The 19,031-nt window shown below is 41.3% G+C and overlaps 1 protein-coding gene across 1 annotated transcript in view; it reads right to left on the bottom strand.

Moving 5' to 3' along the window:
- Positions 1-1,227: 1,227 nt before the first annotated feature.
- Positions 1,228-19,031, bottom strand: part of wds (WD repeat-containing protein wds) — a 62,795-nt gene continuing 44,991 nt past the window's right edge. Inside the window, exons 7-9 of the mRNA XM_076199386.1 lie at positions 14,421-14,652; positions 11,261-11,348; positions 1,228-1,731 (exon numbers count right to left, since the gene is read on the bottom strand). Coding sequence (XP_076055501.1) covers positions 1,631-1,731; positions 11,261-11,348; positions 14,421-14,652 — 421 coding nt within the window. The 3' untranslated portion in view covers positions 1,228-1,630. The remainder of the gene's footprint in view (positions 1,732-11,260; positions 11,349-14,420; positions 14,653-19,031) is intronic.

The raw sequence follows: 19,031 nt of genomic DNA, 5'->3' as shown, positions 1-19,031 counted from the left end.
ACAGTTGCCCTTTCCTTTCATTTTAGTTTCACTCAAAGCCAGTACATCCATCTTTCTTCTCACAAACATACTGCCTATCTCTTCCCTTTTACTCTCATCTGTACCACATCCATGCACATTGAAAGACCCAAACCTTAGGGTACTGGTTGGAAAACTCCCAGACCCTCTTATGCCTTTACTTTTTTTTTTTTTTTTTTTTTTTTTTTTTTAAGGAATGTCCCTTTTTGGGGCTACAGGTAGCAGGACTCCTAATTCCATCCCCCGTCCCATTTTTTGTCGCCTTTTACGACTCAAGTGGAAAGACTTGGTGGTAGCATTCTCTTCTTTATATGGTAATTCTTTATCCAGTAAATTTACAGTTACGATATTTGGTAATTACTACCCTCGATTCTATTTACTGTAAGAAAAATTCACAGATATGGTATCCACTAGATATTTTGAAGAGAAAAGAGCAGGGAGAAGGTACGTCTGCCATATCCTATCATTACATGTTATAATGGGTTCGGCATACAGTAATCTAAATTTGCAGGAAGGTTTTCAGGAATGCATATGTATTGTATAACGAGGACTTACTGTACTTGAAACAACCCCATTCCTCCTCTACTCCTAGTTCTACTCTATTCTTCACTCCCTCCCACTCCTCTCTCAGCTTTTTCTTGTACATCTTTTCTTTCTCATTTAAGCAGTTTACTCTAAGCACCTCCCTACTTTCTGTCCTTTTCCTTTCTCCATCCATCCTTCACTCTCAACTTAGCTTCTACCAAAAAATTATACCTCATATTCTCCAACTCTCTCCCCTTAGAACATGTACATCCAAAACTCTTCCCACTCTTCTCCTGGTTACCATTATGTAGTCCATTAAACCCCTATCTACCACCCTCTCCCATGTGTACTTATGCTTGACTTTCTTCCTAAATACTGTATTTGCTATCATCAACTCTCTTTCGAGACACATCTCCACCATCAACTCTTCATTACAATTTTTTCCTGGAACTCCATACTTCCCAACTACTCCATCTATTGGTTCATTCCCTACCCTAGCATTAAGATCTCCCAATACCGCTATATTGACATTTCATATGGGAAAAAGGACATATTGTGACTCCTTGTACATACTCTTTTCAAAGATCTTGCAAAATCTGGAACAGAAATTTAAATCTTTTCATTACATGGTATATTTTTTGCTCATATCAATTTCAGAGCCAATAAGGGTATGAAGACATAAAATTTACAAGATTTTTATATCAAATATAATACACAGTGGAACAAGAAGTGTAAATGCCAGCTGATAAGCATAAACCTGGCATATTTTTACTAATTTGTCCCTTTCCATGAACATATCAGTACAAAATCTAAAACAAAACATTCTACTTACAGCAATATTAAGCCTGACAGATTATTACCCAAGAATATGGTAAGTTAAATGGTTATCCAATTTATCATAATTTTTCAGTCTACTATGTTTCTAATTGATCTACACATAAAACCTTTGAAATCATATGTAGTTATAAATTACAAGTTCATCCTTCATAAAAATCTTCTGGAAGTTTAACTTGGGAATGCTGAAGTAGAATGAACTTATTTCTCTTTCCAATTAAACTGGCGGATTTCTTTCTACAAATTGTGTCTTTTATGTATCACTCTTCCACAGTTTGATGGTTTTGTCATTTTCAAGAGCTCCTGAAGCAATAATATTTTGTGCTGGATGACAAGCAGTACACAAGACAACATCTGTGGAATGAAAAAATATGAACTGAACATATGGAAAATAGATATAAATGACAAAGATAAAGTTAACAATATCAACAAAGAACACATACCAAAAAGCCTCTTTCCATTGTAAGGGAAGGGGTCAAATCAAAGCCACACCTATCCAAAAACCCAATCACTACCCTATCCATCTTAGCACCCTGTGGATGAAAGGCCATTCTAGCCTTCTGCCACATTTCTTGGGTCACTGGCTATGCAGCAAAACATATCCATCCACAAAAGTGCTGTTCAGCTTAAGCTGGTTTACCCCCACCACTTCTTTACATGTTTTTTCATCCACTTGAGAAAATAGTGCAGAGAAGAAGAAATCCCCCTTGGGCTGTTTGATTTCCATTCACATTCTTCATTCACATCTCTCTTGCCCTCTTCATTCCCTGCTTGACAGATATTACACTTGCATGCAATTCCTCTTCATTGCAATCCCCACCTCATTCTTGGTCTTTCTCTTAAGAAAGTGAGTAAAACTAGTGAATATCTGGGCATATTGCGGAGACCAGGTACCAGCCCCCTTGTTCCCATCAGGAAGAAAAAAAAATAATGGGAAATCATCATCAATACAATTAACCAACCACTAGGATTATACTACCAACCAGCAACACTGCTATAATTCTAGCTTGGAAGCTCAAAGAATCATGGAGGTAAGCAAAACTAGCAAGACAACAACAAGATCAGTAACAATTATAATAATAGATATAAAAATGAAAGAGAAAAAGGATGATTGCATCAAAGCTGGGGTCTACAAGATTTTGTGTCAGGGATGTAACGAGTCTTACATCAGTGAAATATCACATGGAGGGAAAAAATAAATAAATAAAAATAAAAATAAAAAATAAAATAAAATAAATACTGTAATGACTTCGACACATGAATAACACACTGGGATATCACCTACCAACTAAAGGACTGGAATATATTGAGGATAAAGAGGTGCATTATTTGAAGGTCAACTATTATAGAACAGAATAAGGGAATGTTCAACATTGCACTCCTCCGTGATTAATCTATTTCCCATTCATTATCATTGTTTCTCATGAAAAAATTAATCTACAGAGAGTCCTTGGTTTATGAGTCTCAACTTCTGCTCTTTTGTAGATACAATGCTGGCAGTATTTGTCCCTGTACATCCTTTGCTGATTTATGTATTCATTTATCACTTACTACTATTATTATAGTGGGGGAAGTTGAGAGTGGAGGATAGATGGAGAAAGAGAAAAAGGACAAATAGTAGGAAGGTGTTTAGAGTAAACTGCTAAAGTGTGAAAGAAAAGTAGATGGAGAAAGAGAAAAGGACAAATAGTAGGGAGGTGTTTAGAGTAAACTGCTAGTGTGAAAGAAAAGTAGATGGAGTACAAGAAGCTGAGAGAAGAGGGGGAGGAAGGAAAAGACAGAGTAGAACTCGGAGTGGAGGAGGAATGGGGAAGTTTCAAGGAGGGAGTCACAAGGTGTACACAGATGGAGTGTGGAACAAAGAGGAGGGGAGGAAATAGAAGGAAGGGTAGTGAGTGGTGGGATGATGAAGCACAGAAAGTATTAGAAGAGAAGAATTGAGCATTCACAGACTGGCTACAATATTGGATAAGAGAAACATGAGAGGTACAAAGAAAAATTAAGGGAAGTAAAACAGATGTGAAATGGGGGAAGAGTACGATAGAAAAAATTGAAAGTAATAAAAAGATGCTTTGGAATGAAATCAAGATAGGAAGGGGTGGCAAATCAAGTAGAGAAAAACAGGTAAAAGGTGCACATAGATGATAATGGAAGAGACAGTAAGAGGAAGATGAACAGGGTATTTTAGGGAGTTGCTTAACCTCTTCAGTACGGGCCTTAAATTTCGCGGGCAGCAGCCGATGCCAGCCGTACGATGTGTCGTAATAATACTCGCATCATAAAATATAGTCACCGCTTATATCGATCGTAATCTCTTTCTCCCGTGAATTTTGATAACCATAGAAAATGTGATTACAGACAGTTTAGAGAGTATGTCATTACGGAGGGGCAACTACAATAAATATAATCAAGACGCCGATATGGCAGCCTCACGTATCCACTTGCTCCTCATGACGCCTACGTATGTGGCACCATATGGAAGGGGTTAATGTGAAGGAGAATTGGGTGGGAAACATAGTTGCAGTGGGAGGTCCTAAGAAAATAACATTGATGAAGATAATTGGGGAGAAATAAGAAAACAGAGGTGAAAGCAGTTATTAAAGTGATGAGAGCAGGTAAGGCACCTGGGTTAGATGGCTGTCATCCGTAGTGTCTAAAAAAGGGAGGTACAAATATGGTGAGGTTGTTTAACCACTTTGGTATAATGACGCCTTCATAGGTGTCATTAAGCACGAATGGGTACATGAGGATGCTGGTAATGGTGTCTTGATTATGTATTTTTATTGTAGTTGTACATGTGTTATCCCTAGATTCTGTGAACTGGTTTGATCATGTTTTCTGTGTTTACTATTACTCAGAGTAAAAGAGAACAAGTAACTTTATATTTTATAAAATGAGTAGTGTGATGAATTGTACATATGGCAGCCAACGATGCATGAGAGAATTTGACTTGTACTGAAATGGTTAATGTTTGTCTAAAAGAGGATATAGTGCCAGAAGACTAGAGGAGTGCCTGTGTAGTTCCACTTTACAAGGGAAAAGGGGACAAATGCAAGTGTAGTAGATTCAGAGGGATCAGTTTGTTGAGTGCTGGTGGAAAGGCTTATGGGAGGGTTTTGATTGAGAGAATTAGGAGAGGAACAGGAGTAATTGGTGAGAAAAAGTGTGGGTTTAGGAAAGGTAGGAGTTACATGGATCAGATTTTAGTGGTAAGGCAGACACGTGAGAAAGCTTTAGGAAAAGGCAAGGATATTTTTTTGGACCTTTATGGAATTGGAAAAAGGCTTATGACAAGGTACACAGAAAGACACTGGTATGTTTTGCAGATATATGTTATTGTGGGGCTAAAAACTGCTTAGTAACATGGAGTTGATACTTTAGGGTCTAAATGGGTGTCCCTATCGACCACATACATACATACATATACCAAAGGCTTTTTTCCCCCTTACAAGGGAGGTAGCCAAAAAACAAAGGCATAAACACCACTCCCTCCCATTCCATCCCTATCACACTCCACTCCCCTCCACCCTCATCCCTCCCTCTTATCTTGGCACCTCCTAGATGACAGGTCATCCCTGCATCTTGTCCACTGCTCTGGGTCAGAAGCAGTGTCGCAAGACACAACACATCCACAGCAAGGCCTCTTTATTAAATTGGCGACCCCCCCTCTCCGTCCCCTTATACAGAAAAATAGATGGGGAGAAATCCCTTCAGGCTGCATAAAATTTTTCTCACACATGCTCCCTCACCCCCCATCCCTCACCTATTCCACCTCATGCATCACATCATCCATTTACAACCATTCTACATTCACCCATCTTCTGTCCTCTCCCATCCTTCCTCAACAGACATTCCCCTTTCCCAATGCCCAATCCATCCATCTCATCCTAGGTTGACTCCTCATGTTCACTCCTTTGACCTCTGCCATCCACACCTCTTTCTTTAATAGTCTTTCTTCACTCATTCTTTCCATGTGTCCAAACCATCCTAATACTCTTTCATCCACCCTATTTCCCAACTCCCTTTCCTAACCTCCTCATTTCTCACTCTATCTAGCCTAGTAACCCCTATCATACTTCTCTGACACCTCCTCTCAAACACATTCAAACTCCTTCTCTCTTCCTCACTTATGTTCCATGTTTCTGCCCCATACAGTGCTGTTGGCACAATCACTCCTTCATACAATCTCCTTTTAACATCCATTCCCAAATGTCTCTTTCTCATTACACTTTTTAATCCACCAAGGCATTTACTTGCTTCTCTAAATCTACATTTTACCTCTGCCCCAATTCCTCCCTTTCCTGCCACATTCACACCCAAGTATCTAAAACTATCCACTTCCTCCCTTAATACTCACTTCCAGTCTGCTGCCACTTCCTCCCATTGTACATCTCATCACCTTACTTTTACCCACATTTATCTTCAACTTTCTTCTATCTTTTGCACACCTTCCCAAACTCTGTCACTAACTTCCTCAATCCCTCCTCTAATGCTGCTACAAGCAGTGTTGTCTGCAAACAACAACTGGCTTATCTCCCACTTTTCTCCATTTTCTTTAACCATCTCCAATCCCTGACCCACCATCCTTGCATTTACCTCTAGCACCACCCCATCCATGTATAAATTGAACAGCCAGGGTGACATAACACATACCTGATGAAGTCCCACCTTTACCTCAAACCATTCACTCTCTCCATTTCTAATCCTAACACAAGCTTTACTACTGTCATAAAAACTCATGACTGGTCTTAACAGCTTTCCTCCTATCCCATATATCTGCAATACCTCCCACAGTGCCTTCCTGTCTACCCTGTCATAAGCCTTTTCCAAATCCATAAAAGCCAAAAAAACATCCTTACCTTTTCCTATAGCTTTCTCACATATCTGTCTTACCACAAAAATCTGATCTACACAACCCCTACCTGTCCTAAACCCACACTGTTCCTCACCAATTACTCCCTTTTCCTTTCCTAATCTGCTCAATCAAGACCCTTCCATAAGCCTTCCAAACAACACTTAACAAGCTGATCCCTCTGAAACTACTACACTTACACTTGTCCCCCTTTCCCTTGTTATTTTAATTACACAAAAATGCAAGTTCATGAGTGCATTGCAGATACATGTCATCATATGATGATGAACCAAAGAAGGAAGCATTGGTTAGTCTTGGTTGTGTACCATTTTGCGGCACTGCTTCTGACCTAGGGCAGTGGATGAGATGCAGGGGTGACACATCATCCAGGAGGTGCCAAGATAAGATGGAGGGAAGAGAGTTGAGGGGAGTGGAGTATGTTTGGGATGGAATGGGTGGGAGTGGTTTTTATGCCTTTCTTTTTTGGCTACCTCCCTTGTATGGGGGAAAAGTCTTTGGTATATGTATGTACTTATCATTCACTCTCATTTGCTTTGTTTTGTTAATTTGGATACATTTTACCCTCACTGGCTCCCAAGCTTATTCCCTTACCCGGCAAGGACGAGTAAAATCGTCTTCACCCAATTTTTCCTTTTCAGAGTGCAATGAGAAAACTCGTCCAAACATGTTTCAAAAACATACACAGAAGAGTATAATCATTGAATTAGGACCATTCCCAGCTGTCAATGAGTATACTCGGTGAATCATATGTCTGGTAGCTAGTGCTGGGCAAATACCGCTAATTTCAATATCGAAATTATTGGTGAACAACAATACAGTTACCGAAATTACCGACAGTTTACCGGTAAAAGACTCGTGAGGTAGTAGTGACGTCACAAGTTCGAGTCGAGTTAGAAAAATCAATATTTTTGTCCTTTAATAAGCTATATCTCTGGTTCTATTTTACATATTGTTTTTATTGTTATGTCATTGTAAAGGGAAAAGGTCATACTTTAATTGGTGCTACTATAGTATGCTATCTAGTATCTACCGCGCGAGTGAGTGAATGGAGGCCGGTAGTGGTGGGCAGCTACCAGTGAAATTACCGGTTTTATCAGCAACAAACTTAATGATAGGCTACCGACAAAAATTCTGCTACCGGTAAAGCTTCGTTAACCGATAACTCGATAAGCTATACCATAACACTCAGAGAGCGGTAACTTCGGTAAGCACATCTCCATTGGAGGGTGTCTGAGGGTGGGTGTGGTGTATACATTTTCGTTCACTCAGTACCACCAAGCCGAGATGTGCTTACCGAAGTTACCGCTCTCTGAGTGTTATGGTATAGCTTATCGAGTTATCGGTTAATGAAGCTTTACAGGTAGCAGAATTTTTGTCGGTAACCTATCATTAAGTTTGTTGCCGATAAAACCGGTAATTTCACCGGTAGCTGCCCACCACTACTGGTAGCTATGTCTCTTCTGTCTTGGGATGCACTTGTTAGTGATAAGATGTCAGTCAAATGAAACAGAATCATTGATTTTGCACACATACACTTACTTGTTTTTTATGAATTATGCCCATATGTCGAGCTCAGAAGATGAGAATGAATACGAAGCATCAATTGGAAGCTTGGATACATTAGATGAGAGTGCAAGTTCATCTGACAATGGCTATTCTCTCTCAAGTGAGGATGAGGAGAAGGATTTACGACATTGGTGTCGACATGATGTGTCGGAACAAAACATGCTTTCTCTACAATCATGATTACATTCACAGGAAATTCTGGATTACCAATTGTAGAATAAGACATACATACATACATACATACATATACCAAGGCTTTTTCCCCCTTACAATGTAGGTAGCCAAAAAGAAAAAGGCATAAAATCATTCCCACCCATTCCATCCCTCAATACAATCCACTCCCCTCCACCCTCCCTCTTATCTTAGCACCTCCTGGATGAAGAGTCATCCCTGCACCTTGTCCACTGCCCTGGGTCAGAAGCAGTGTCGCAAGACACAGCACATCCACAGCAAGGCCGATTCATTAAATCGGCGACACCCCCTCTCCGTCCCCTCATGCATAAAAGGAGAAGACGGGCTGCGTCAAATTTTGCTCACACATACTACCTCAGCCCCCCATCCATTCCACCTCATGCATCACAACATCATCCATATAGAACCATTCTCCATTCACCCGTCTTCTGTCCTCTCCCATCCTTCCTCAACAGACATTCCCCTCTTCCCCAAAGCCCCCTTCACCCCATCCATCCACCTCATCCTAGGATGTCCCCTCATGTTCACTCCCTCCACATCTGCCTTCCATACCTCTTTTTACTAGTCTTTCTTCACTCATTCTTTCCATGTGTCCAAACCATCCTAATACTCTTTCATCAACCCTATCTCCCAACTCCCTTTCCACCCCTGTTCTCCTCACCTCCTCATTTCTCACTCAATCTAGCCAAATAACCCCTATCATACTTATCAGACACCTCATCTCAAACACATTCAAACTCCCCCTCTCTTCCTCTCTTATGTTCCATGTTTCTGCCCCATACAGTGTTGTTGGCACAATCACTCCTTCATACAATTTCCTCTTAGCATCCATTCCCAAATGTCTATTCCTCATTACACTTTTTAATCCACAAAGGCATTTACTTGCTTCTCTCAATCTACATTCTACCTCCACCTTCACTCCACCTTTTCCTGCCACATTTGCACCCAAGTATCTAAAACTATCCACTTCCTCCAGTCACTTTCCCTTAATGCTCACTTCCAGTCTGCTTCCACTTTCACCTCTTGTACATCTCATCACCTTACTTTACCCACATTTATCTTCAGCTTTCTTCTATCACACACTCTCCCAAACTCTGTCACTAACTTCCTCAATCCCTATTCCGATCCTGCCACAAGCGCAGTGTCATCCACAAACAACAGCTGGCTCACCTCCCACTTTTCTCCATTTTCTTTAACCATCTCCAATCCCTGACCCACTACCCTTGCATTTACCTCTCGCACCATCCCATCCATGTACAAGTTGAACAGCCAGGGCGACATAACGCATCCTTGACAAAGTCCCACCTTTACCTCGAACCACTCACTCTCTCCATTTCTAATCCTGACACATGCTCTACTACTCTCATAAAAACTCTTGACAGCTCCTAGAAGCTTTCCTCCTATCCCGTATATCCGTGAAACCTCCCACAGTGCCCTCCTGTCTACCCTGTCGTAAGCCTTTTCCAGATCCATAAAAGCCCAAAAAACATCCTTCCCCTTTCCTATAGCTTTCTCACATATCTGTCTTACCATAAAAATCTGATCTACACAACCTCTACCTGTCCTAAATCCACACTGTTCCTCACCACTTACTCCCTCTCTTCCTCTCCTAATCCTCTCAATCAAGATCCTTCCATAAGCCTTCCCAACTACACTTAACAAGCTAATCCCTCTGAAACTACTACATTCACACTTGTCCCCTTTTCCCTTGTAAAGTGGAACTATACAGGCATTCCTCCAGTCCTCCAGCACTCTACCCTCTCTCCAACAAAAATTAAATAACCTCATCAGCCAGTCCACCATCACTGTACCTCCTTTTTCTTTTAGACATTCTGCATGGCATCCATCCAGACCAGGTGCCTTACCTGCTTTCATCATCTTAACAACTGCCTTTACTTCATCTTTGCTTAATTCTCCTCAATTTTCCTCACTCATCATGGTCATTTTCTTAGCATTTCCCACTGCAACTATCTTTCCCTCCCTATCCTCCTTCACATTTAGCAACTCCCTAAAATATTCTGCCCATCTACCCCTTACTGCCTTCTCTTCCATTATCATCTCTCCATCTGCACCTTTTACCTTTTCTTCCCTACTTGATTCGCCTCCTCTTCCTCTCTTAATTTCTTTCCGAAACATCTTTTTATTACTTTCAAAATTTTCTGTCATACTCTTACACCATTTCACATCTGCTCTCCTCTTTGCCTCCTTTACCTTTTGCTTTACTTCTCGTTTCTTTGTACCTCTCATATGACTCCCTCGTCCTATTTTGTAACCAATCTGTGAAAGCTCGCTGCTTCTCTTCAACAATCTTCTTTGTTTCCTCATCCCACCATTCACTACCCTTCCTTCTATTTCCTCCTGTCCTTCTTGTTCCACACACCATCTTTGCACACTTTGTGAATCCCTCTTTGAACCATCCCCATTCCTCTACTCCTAGCTTTACTCTATCCTTCATTCCTTCCCACTCCTCCCTCAGCTCAAAAAGAGTAAAATAAATGTGTAATTTTCTTTTACTTTTAATTCTAAAGTTGGGAAAAAGACAATAAAAAGGGAAGACGAGTAATCTTGTTTTTACTGGAAATGGTATCTTCAAAATAAAATTTCAAGTAAAATATTGGTAATAGATAAAAATAAAAGTTATTTCCATAATCAGTATGAAAAATACTATAAAAAACAATAAAAAATTGTCTCAAAATAATATGTTTCCTAAATAAAAATGGGAGTGGATTGAAGAAATGGAAAGCAGTTACCATGGATGGGGCTTACTTTAGTTGGTTCTGACTTATGCCAAAATTCAATTTACAATGTTGCATAAGAAGGGAACTCCATTGTAACTCAAGGCCACCCTGTAGTGATTTTGATATGGGACCTATTCTGGAAGGTAACCTGGACATAATTCAGGAGTTAACTGCATTTCCATATTATGTGCATTGAAATGGCCACATGCACACTATTTAAGATCTGTGGTCATTTGTTGTCATATGGTATGCTTAACAAATGTCAGCCCTCTAATGACTGCACCTCTATAATGCTGACTGGCTCTACCATCCATCCTGAATCACTACCATATGCAAGTACCTATCCCTGTTCCCACATTGCAAAAGGTACACCCTTAGCAAAACCCTACATGATGAGGCAGGGACTGAAAATAAAACACTGGATGCCAACATATAGCAGGGACTGAAAATAAAACACTGGATGCCAACATATATCAATGCATATCAGGAAAGAAAATTATGCCATGAAACTTACCTGTATGGCCTTCAAGCTTCTGTACAATCTCTTTCGTCTGTAGATTCCATATGTATATAAGATTATCTTCTGATCCTGACACTATCCACTGTAGAAATAATTAATCATATTGTAGAAACCCATTTAAAAACTAGTTATCAAGATATAATAGTAAGATTGGAGGGAAAAAAAATAAAAAAATAAATAAATAAATAAATAATACATACATACATATACCAAGGCTTTTTCCCCCTTTCAAGGGAGGTAGCCAAAAAGAAAAAGGCATAAAATCATTCCTACACATTCCATCCCTAAATACACTCCACTCCCCTCCACCCTCCCTCTTATCTTAGCACCTCCTGGATGACAGGTCATCCCTGCACCTTCTCCACTGCCCTGGGTCAGAGGCAGTGTCGCAAGTCACAGCACATCTACAGTAAGGACGCTTCATTAAATCGGAGACCCCCCTCTCCGTCCCCCCCATGCAGAAATGGAGAGGACGGGGAGAAATCCCTTTGGGCTGTGTCAAATTTTGCTCACACATACTACCTCACCCCCATCCCCCACCCATTCCACCACATGCATCACAACATCATCCATATACAACCATTCTCCATTCAATAGATACAATAACTACAATAAGAAAATAAATAAATAAATACATACATACACCAAAGTCTTTTTATCCCCCTTACAAGGGAGGTAGCCCAAAAACAAAGGCATAAAAACCACTCCCTCCCATTCCATCCCTATCACACTCCACATCCCTCCACCCTCTTCCCTCCCTCTTATCTTGGCACCTTCTGGATGACAGATCCCTGCATCTTGTCCACTGCGCTGGGTCAAAAGCAGTGTCACAAGACACAGCACATCCACAGCAAGGCCGTTTCATTAAATCGGTGACACCTCCCTCTTCCCCTCATCCAGAAAAGGAGAAGATGGGGAGAACACTCTGGGCTGTGTCAAATTTTTCTCACACATGCTCCCTCACCCCCCCATCCCCCACCCATTCCACCTCATGGATCAGAACATCATCCATATCCAACCACTCTCCATTCACCCCTATCTTCTGTCCTCTCCCGTTCTTCCTCAACAGACATTCCCCTCTTCCCCAAAGCCCCTTTTACCCCGTCCATACATCCATCTCATCCTAGGTCGCCCCCTCATGTTCACTCCTTCCACATTTCTTTTACTAGTCTTTCTTCACTCATTCTTTCCATGTGTCCAAACCATCTTTCATTGACCCTATTTCCCAACTCCCTTTCCATGCCGTTCTCTTTCTTACTTTCTCATTTCTCACTCTATCCAGCCTAGTAACCCCTATCATACTTATCAGACACCTCATCTCAAACACATTCAAACTCCCCTCTCTTATGTTCCATGTTTCTGCCCCATACAGTGCTGTTGGCACAATCACTCCTTCATACAATCTTCTCTTAGCATCCATTCCCAAATATCTATTTATCATTACACTTTTTAATCCACCAAGGCATTTACTTGCTTCTCTCAATCTACATTCTACCTCCACCTCCACTCCTCCCTTTCCTGACACATTCTCACCCAAGTATCTAAAACTATTCACTTCTTTCAGTCTCTCTTCCTTTATACTTACTTCCAGTCTGCTGCCACTTTCACCTCTTGTACATCTCATCACCTTACTTTTACCCACATTAATCTTCAACTTCCTTCTTTCACACACTTTCCCAAACTCTGTCACTAACTTCCTCAATCCCTCTTCTGATCCTGCTGCAAGCACAGTGTCATCCACAAACAACTGGCTTAGCTCCCACTTTTCTCCATTTTCTTTAACCATCTCCAATCCCTGACCCACCACCCTTGCATTTACCTCTCACACCACCCCATCCATGTATAAGTTGAACAGCCAGGGTGACATAACGCATCCCTGACGAAGTCCCACCTTTACATCAAACCACTCACTCTCTCCATTTCTAATCCTGACACATGCTCTACTACTCTAATAAAAACTCTTGACAGCTCCTAGAAGCTTTCCTCCTATCCCATATATCTGCAATACCTCCCACAGTTCCTTCCTGTCTACCCTGTCATAAGCCTTTTCCAGATCCATAAAACCCCAAAAAACATGCTTACCTTTTCCTATAGCTTTCTCACATATCTGTCTTACCACAAAAATCTGATCTACACAACCTCTACCTGTCCTAAACCCACACTGTTCCTCACCAATTACTCCTAATCCTCTCAATCAAGACCCTTCCATAAGCCTTCCCAACTACACTTAACAAGCTAATCCCTCTGAAACTACTAAACTCACACTTGTCCCCTTTTCCCTTGTAAAGAGGAACTATACAGGCATTCCTACATTCCTCCAGCACTCTACCCTCTCTCCAGCAAACATTAAATAACCTCACCAGCCAGTCCACCATCACTATACCTCCTTTTTTTGGACATTCTGCATGACATCCATCCAGACCAGGTGCCTTACCTGCTCTCATCAACTTAACAACTGCCTTCCCTTCATCCTTCCTTATTTCTCCTCCATTCTCCTCACTCATCACGGTCATTTTCTTAGCACTTCCCACTGCAACTACCTTTCCCTCCCTATTCTCCTTCACATTTAGCAACTCCCAAATATACTCTGCCCATTTTCCTCTTACTGCTTTCTTTTCCATTATCATCTCTGCATCTACACCTTTTACCTTTTCTTCTCTACTTGATTCGCGTCCTCATCCTCTCTTAATTTCTTTCCAAAACATCTTTTTTATTACTTTCAAAATTTTCTGTCATACTCTTACCCCATTTCACATCTGGTCTCCTCTTTGCCTCCTTTATTGTATGCTTTACTTCTCTTCTCTTTTCTTCTTAACACAGGGGTCTACTACTGTCATAAAAACTCTTGACTGCTTTTAACAACTTTCCTCCTATCCCATATATTTGCAACACCTATCACAGTGCCTTCCTGTCTATCCCGTCATAAACCTTTTCTAAATCCATAAAGGCCCATAAAACTTCCTTACCTTTTCTTAAAACTTTCTCACATATCTGTCTTACCACAAAAATTTGATCCACTGTCCTATACCCACACTGTTCTCACCAATTAATCCCCCTTTTACTCTCACAAAAAAAAGCTTATTAATTCAATACTTTATTTCAGAATTCAAGTAGAAAATTTTTCTCTGGTAAACATAATATTTGTAATTCTTACCTTTCCACCAGTGACAGAGAAATTTGCAAATATGCAATATTTTTCGTTCTTATGGCCTGTATATGTTTTGAGACATTTTCCTTTACTATAATCCCATAGTTTCAGAGTGTTGTCGAGTGTAGCTGCAAGGATATACTTGCCATTTGGTGAAAATTTAACAAATGAAACTGGTGGGTTGTCATCATCTATTAAGGTTTTTAAACACTGACCAGATGTGGTGTCCCAGATGCGGCTGAAAACAAACAATGTAATGTCAATATTCTGTAATCACTTTAAAAAACTTAACATTCCCCTTCCAAAAATGTTTTGTTGATATAAAAACAAAAACCTACCACCCATACCACATAATACAGACATACATATACCAAGGGCTCCCCCCCTTACAAGGGAGGTAACCAAAGTCAAAAGGTATAATTCCACTCCCATTCACCACCCTTCTCTCCCTCTCATCTTGGCTCATCCTGGATGATAGGTCATCCCTGCATCTTGCTCATCACCCTGGGTTAGAAGCAATGCAGCAAGACACAGCACATCCAGAGCTAGGTCGCTTCACTTAACATCTTCAATATGAGTCAAATTCTCATATGCAGTATTAGATGCCTAATGTATGATGATGCATCATGCTACTTGCATTATAAAATATTAAGCCATTGCTGTATTACTCGTTTTCTTTCACTCTGAGTAATAATAAACACAAAAAATGTGATCAAGCCAAATCACAGAATTCGGGGGTCACTCAGCTACAACTACAAAATAAATGTGATCAAGACACTGATGTCAGCATCCTCATATACCCACTCGTTCCTATGTAGGTGTCATTGTATGGAAGAAATTAATCGGTGAACCCACCTCTCAGTCTCCTCGTGCAGTAACATTGAAGATGGGGAGAAATCCCTTTGGGCTGTGTCAAAATATTCATACATAACCACTCCCTAACCCTCCCCTACCCCCAACCAACTCCCTTCCATGCATCACAATATCATCTATACACAGCTATTCTCCACTCACCCCTATCTTCTGCCTTCTTTCCTTTCTCAAGACATTCCCCTCTTGATCAATGCCCCTTTTACCTCATCCATCCATCTCATCCTTGGTAATCCCCCACTCTCCTCACCTATGCCTTCTACACTTCTTTTAATAATCTTTCTTCTCTCATTCTTTCCATGTGTCCAAACCACAATACTCCTTCATCAACCCCATCTCCCATCTCCTTTTCCACCCCTGCTCTCCTCCTCATTTCTCACACTATCCAACCTTGTAACCCCTACCATACTTCTCAGATATTTCATCTCAAACACTCTTCCTCTCTTATGTTCCATTCTTCTTCCTCATACAGTACAGTCGCCACAATCACTCCTTCATCAAATCTCCTTTTGGCATCCATTCCCAAATGTCTATTCCTCATTACACTTTTTAATCCCCCAGGGCATCTACTCACTTCTCTCAATCTACATTCTACCTACACTCCTCTCTTTTCGACCATATTCAAAACCAAGTATCTAAAGCAATCCACTTCCTCCAGTCTCTTTCCCTACCTCTTCGATACAAATCAAAGTACTGTGGGCAGCATCAGCTGCCTGATGAATGATGATGCATCACAATACATATATACATACATATACCAAAGTCTTTTTCCCCTTTACAAGGGAGGTAGCCAAAAAACAAAGGCATAAAAACCATTCCCAACCATTCCATCCCTAATATAATCCACTTCCCTCCACCCTCCCTCTTAACTTGGCACCTCCTGGATGAAGGGTCATCCCTGCACCTTGTCTACTGCCCTGGGTCAAAAGCGGTGTCGCAAGACAGCACATCCACAGCAAGGCCGCTTCATTAAATTGACAACCCCCCTCTCTCCGTCCCCTCATGCAGAAAAGGAGAAGACGGGGAGAAATCCCTTCGGGCGGCATCAAATTTTTCTCACACACTACCTCAGCCCCCATCCCCCCATCCATTTCACCTCATGCATCACAGCATCATCCATATACAACCATTTTCCATTTACCCGTCTTCTGTCCTCTCCCATCCTTCCTCAACAGACATTCCCCTCTTCCCCAAAGCCCTTTTCACCCCATCTATCCATCTCATCCTAAGTTGCCCCCTCATGTTCACTCCCTCCACATCTGACTTCCATACCTCTTTTACTAGTCTTTCTTCACTCATTCTTTCCATGTGTTCAAATCATCCCAATACTCTTTCATCCACCCTATCTCCCAACTCCTTACCACCCCATTCTCCTCCTCACCACCTACCTAATTTCTCACTCTATCCAGCCTAGTAACCCCCATCATACTTCTCAGACACCTCATCTCAAACACATTCAAACATAAGAACATAAGAATGAAGGAGACTGCAAGAGACCATAAGGCCTACACTAGGCAGCTCCATATCCATTACCACCTGTCATCCCCATCCATAAAGTTGTCTAATCGTTTCTTAAAACAACTGATAGTTTCAGCGCTTACTACATGGTTACTAAGTTTATTCCATTCGTTGACCACCCTATAAGTAAACCAATTCTTGCCTATTTTCTTCTAAAATCTAAATTTGTCCAGTTTATAACCATTACTGCGAGTCCTGCTCTGTTGTTTTAATATGATGATCTTGTTTGCATCACCCTTGTTAAAGCCTTAGATCCACTTGAACACCTCTATTAGATCACCCTGCACTCTGTGTCTTTCCAGAGAGTGTAAGTTAAGGTGCCAAGCCTCTCTTTGTAAGGCATATTTCTGAGTCCATGTATCATTTTGGTCATTCTTCTCTGTACTGATTCTAGTGAATTGATGTCCATTCTGTAGGATGGAGACCAAAACTGTACCGCATAGTCAAGGATGGGTCTAACTATCGCTACATAGAGTTTAATAATTACCTCTACACTTCTATTTGTTACCATCCTAGCAATGAAACCTAATGCTCTGTTAGCTTTATTCCTGGCACTAATGCACTGTTTCCTGGTTTTAAGGTCCAGACTCATTAGAACTCCCAAGTCTCTCTCGCATTCTGTGAAAACTCGCTTCCCTTCGATAACATTCTCTGTCTCCTCATCCCACCACTAGCATTAACCTCTTCACTCCGGGGCACATTGCACGTCTGGCAGCATTAGCCGCCCGATGTGCGATGTTGCGTCATAATAATCGCATTATAAAAAATAAAGTCAGTGCTCAATCATTCGTTTTCTTTCACCCGTGTATTTTGATAACCATAGAAAATTGATGAAGCCAGTTTAGAGAGAATGGAAATTACGTACGTACGACTACAATAAATATAATCAAGATGCCGACGTCGGAATCATCGAGTACCCACTTGCTCCTCATGCCGCCTACGTAGGCGTCACCATATGGAAGTGGTTAAGGTCTCCCAATACTACTACACTGACATTCCTCCCTAATCCCTCTATGCACTCATTTAAATCTATCCAAAAAGCCTCCCTTTCCTCTACACTCATTCTCACTACCAGGCCCATATGCACTTACAAAAACCCACATCTCCTTTCCCAGTTTCACCTTCATACACATTAACCTTGAAGAAACCTCCTTCCGCTCCACTACACATTTACCTATCTCTTCACTTACTAGTATAGCTACCCCTTCTCTCCCTTGCCCTCTCTTCACTCCTGAGAACCTCCCAACTACACTCCCAAACTCACACTCACCCTTCCCTTTCAACTTAGTTTCACTCAAAGCCAACTCATCCAACTTTCTTCTCAAAAACATACTACCTATCTCTTCCCTTTTACTCTCATATGTACCACATCCATGCACATTAAAAGACCCAAACCTTAGGGTGCTGGTTGGAAAACTCCTAGACCCTCTTATGCCTTTACTTGTTTTAGGAAAGTCCCCTGTGGGCCTACAGGGAGAAGGATGCCTAGTCCCAAACCCCGTCCCATTTTTCTCGCCTCTTACAATCCAAGTGGGAATACTTGGTGACAGCATTCTTTTCCCCCATCACAATACATACATACATATACCAAGGCTTTTTCTCCCTTACAAGGGAGGTAGCCAAAAAAAAAAAAAAAAAGGCATAATACCATTCCCACCCATTCCATCCCTAAATACACTCCAACCCCTTCCATCCTCCACCCTCCCTCTCATAGCACCTCCTGGATGATGGGTCATCCCTGCACCTTGTCCACTGCCCTGGGTCAGAGGCAGTGTCACAAGACACAGCACATCCACAGCAAGGCTGCTTCATTAAATCAGCAACCCCCCTTCTCCATCCCCCCATGCAGAAAAGGAGAAGACGGGGAGAAATCCCTTAGGGCCGTGTCAAATTTTTCTCACACATACTACCTCAGCCCCCATCCCCCCGCCCATTCCATCTCATGCATCACAGCATCATCCATATACAACCATTCTCCATTCACCCCTGTCTTCTGTCCTCTCCCGTCCTTCCTCAACAGACATTCCCCTTTTCCCCAAAGCTCCCTTCATCCACATCCATCCACCTCATCCTAGGATGTCCCCTCATGTTCACTCCCTCCACATCTGCCTTCAATACCTCTTTAACTTGTCTTTCTTCACTCATTCTTTTCATGTGTCCAAACCATTCTAATGCTCTTTCATCAACCCTATCTCCAAACTCCCTTATCACCCCTGTTCTCCTCCTTAC

Source organism: Oratosquilla oratoria, chromosome 16 (assembly GCF_046742065.1).
Source record: "Oratosquilla oratoria isolate Oo_2021 chromosome 16, ASM4674206v1, whole genome shotgun sequence".
Lineage (NCBI taxonomy): Eukaryota > Metazoa > Arthropoda > Malacostraca > Stomatopoda > Squillidae > Oratosquilla > Oratosquilla oratoria.
The sequence above is the reverse complement of the archived record's forward strand: the minus strand, read 5'-3'. Positions and strand labels throughout refer to the sequence as shown.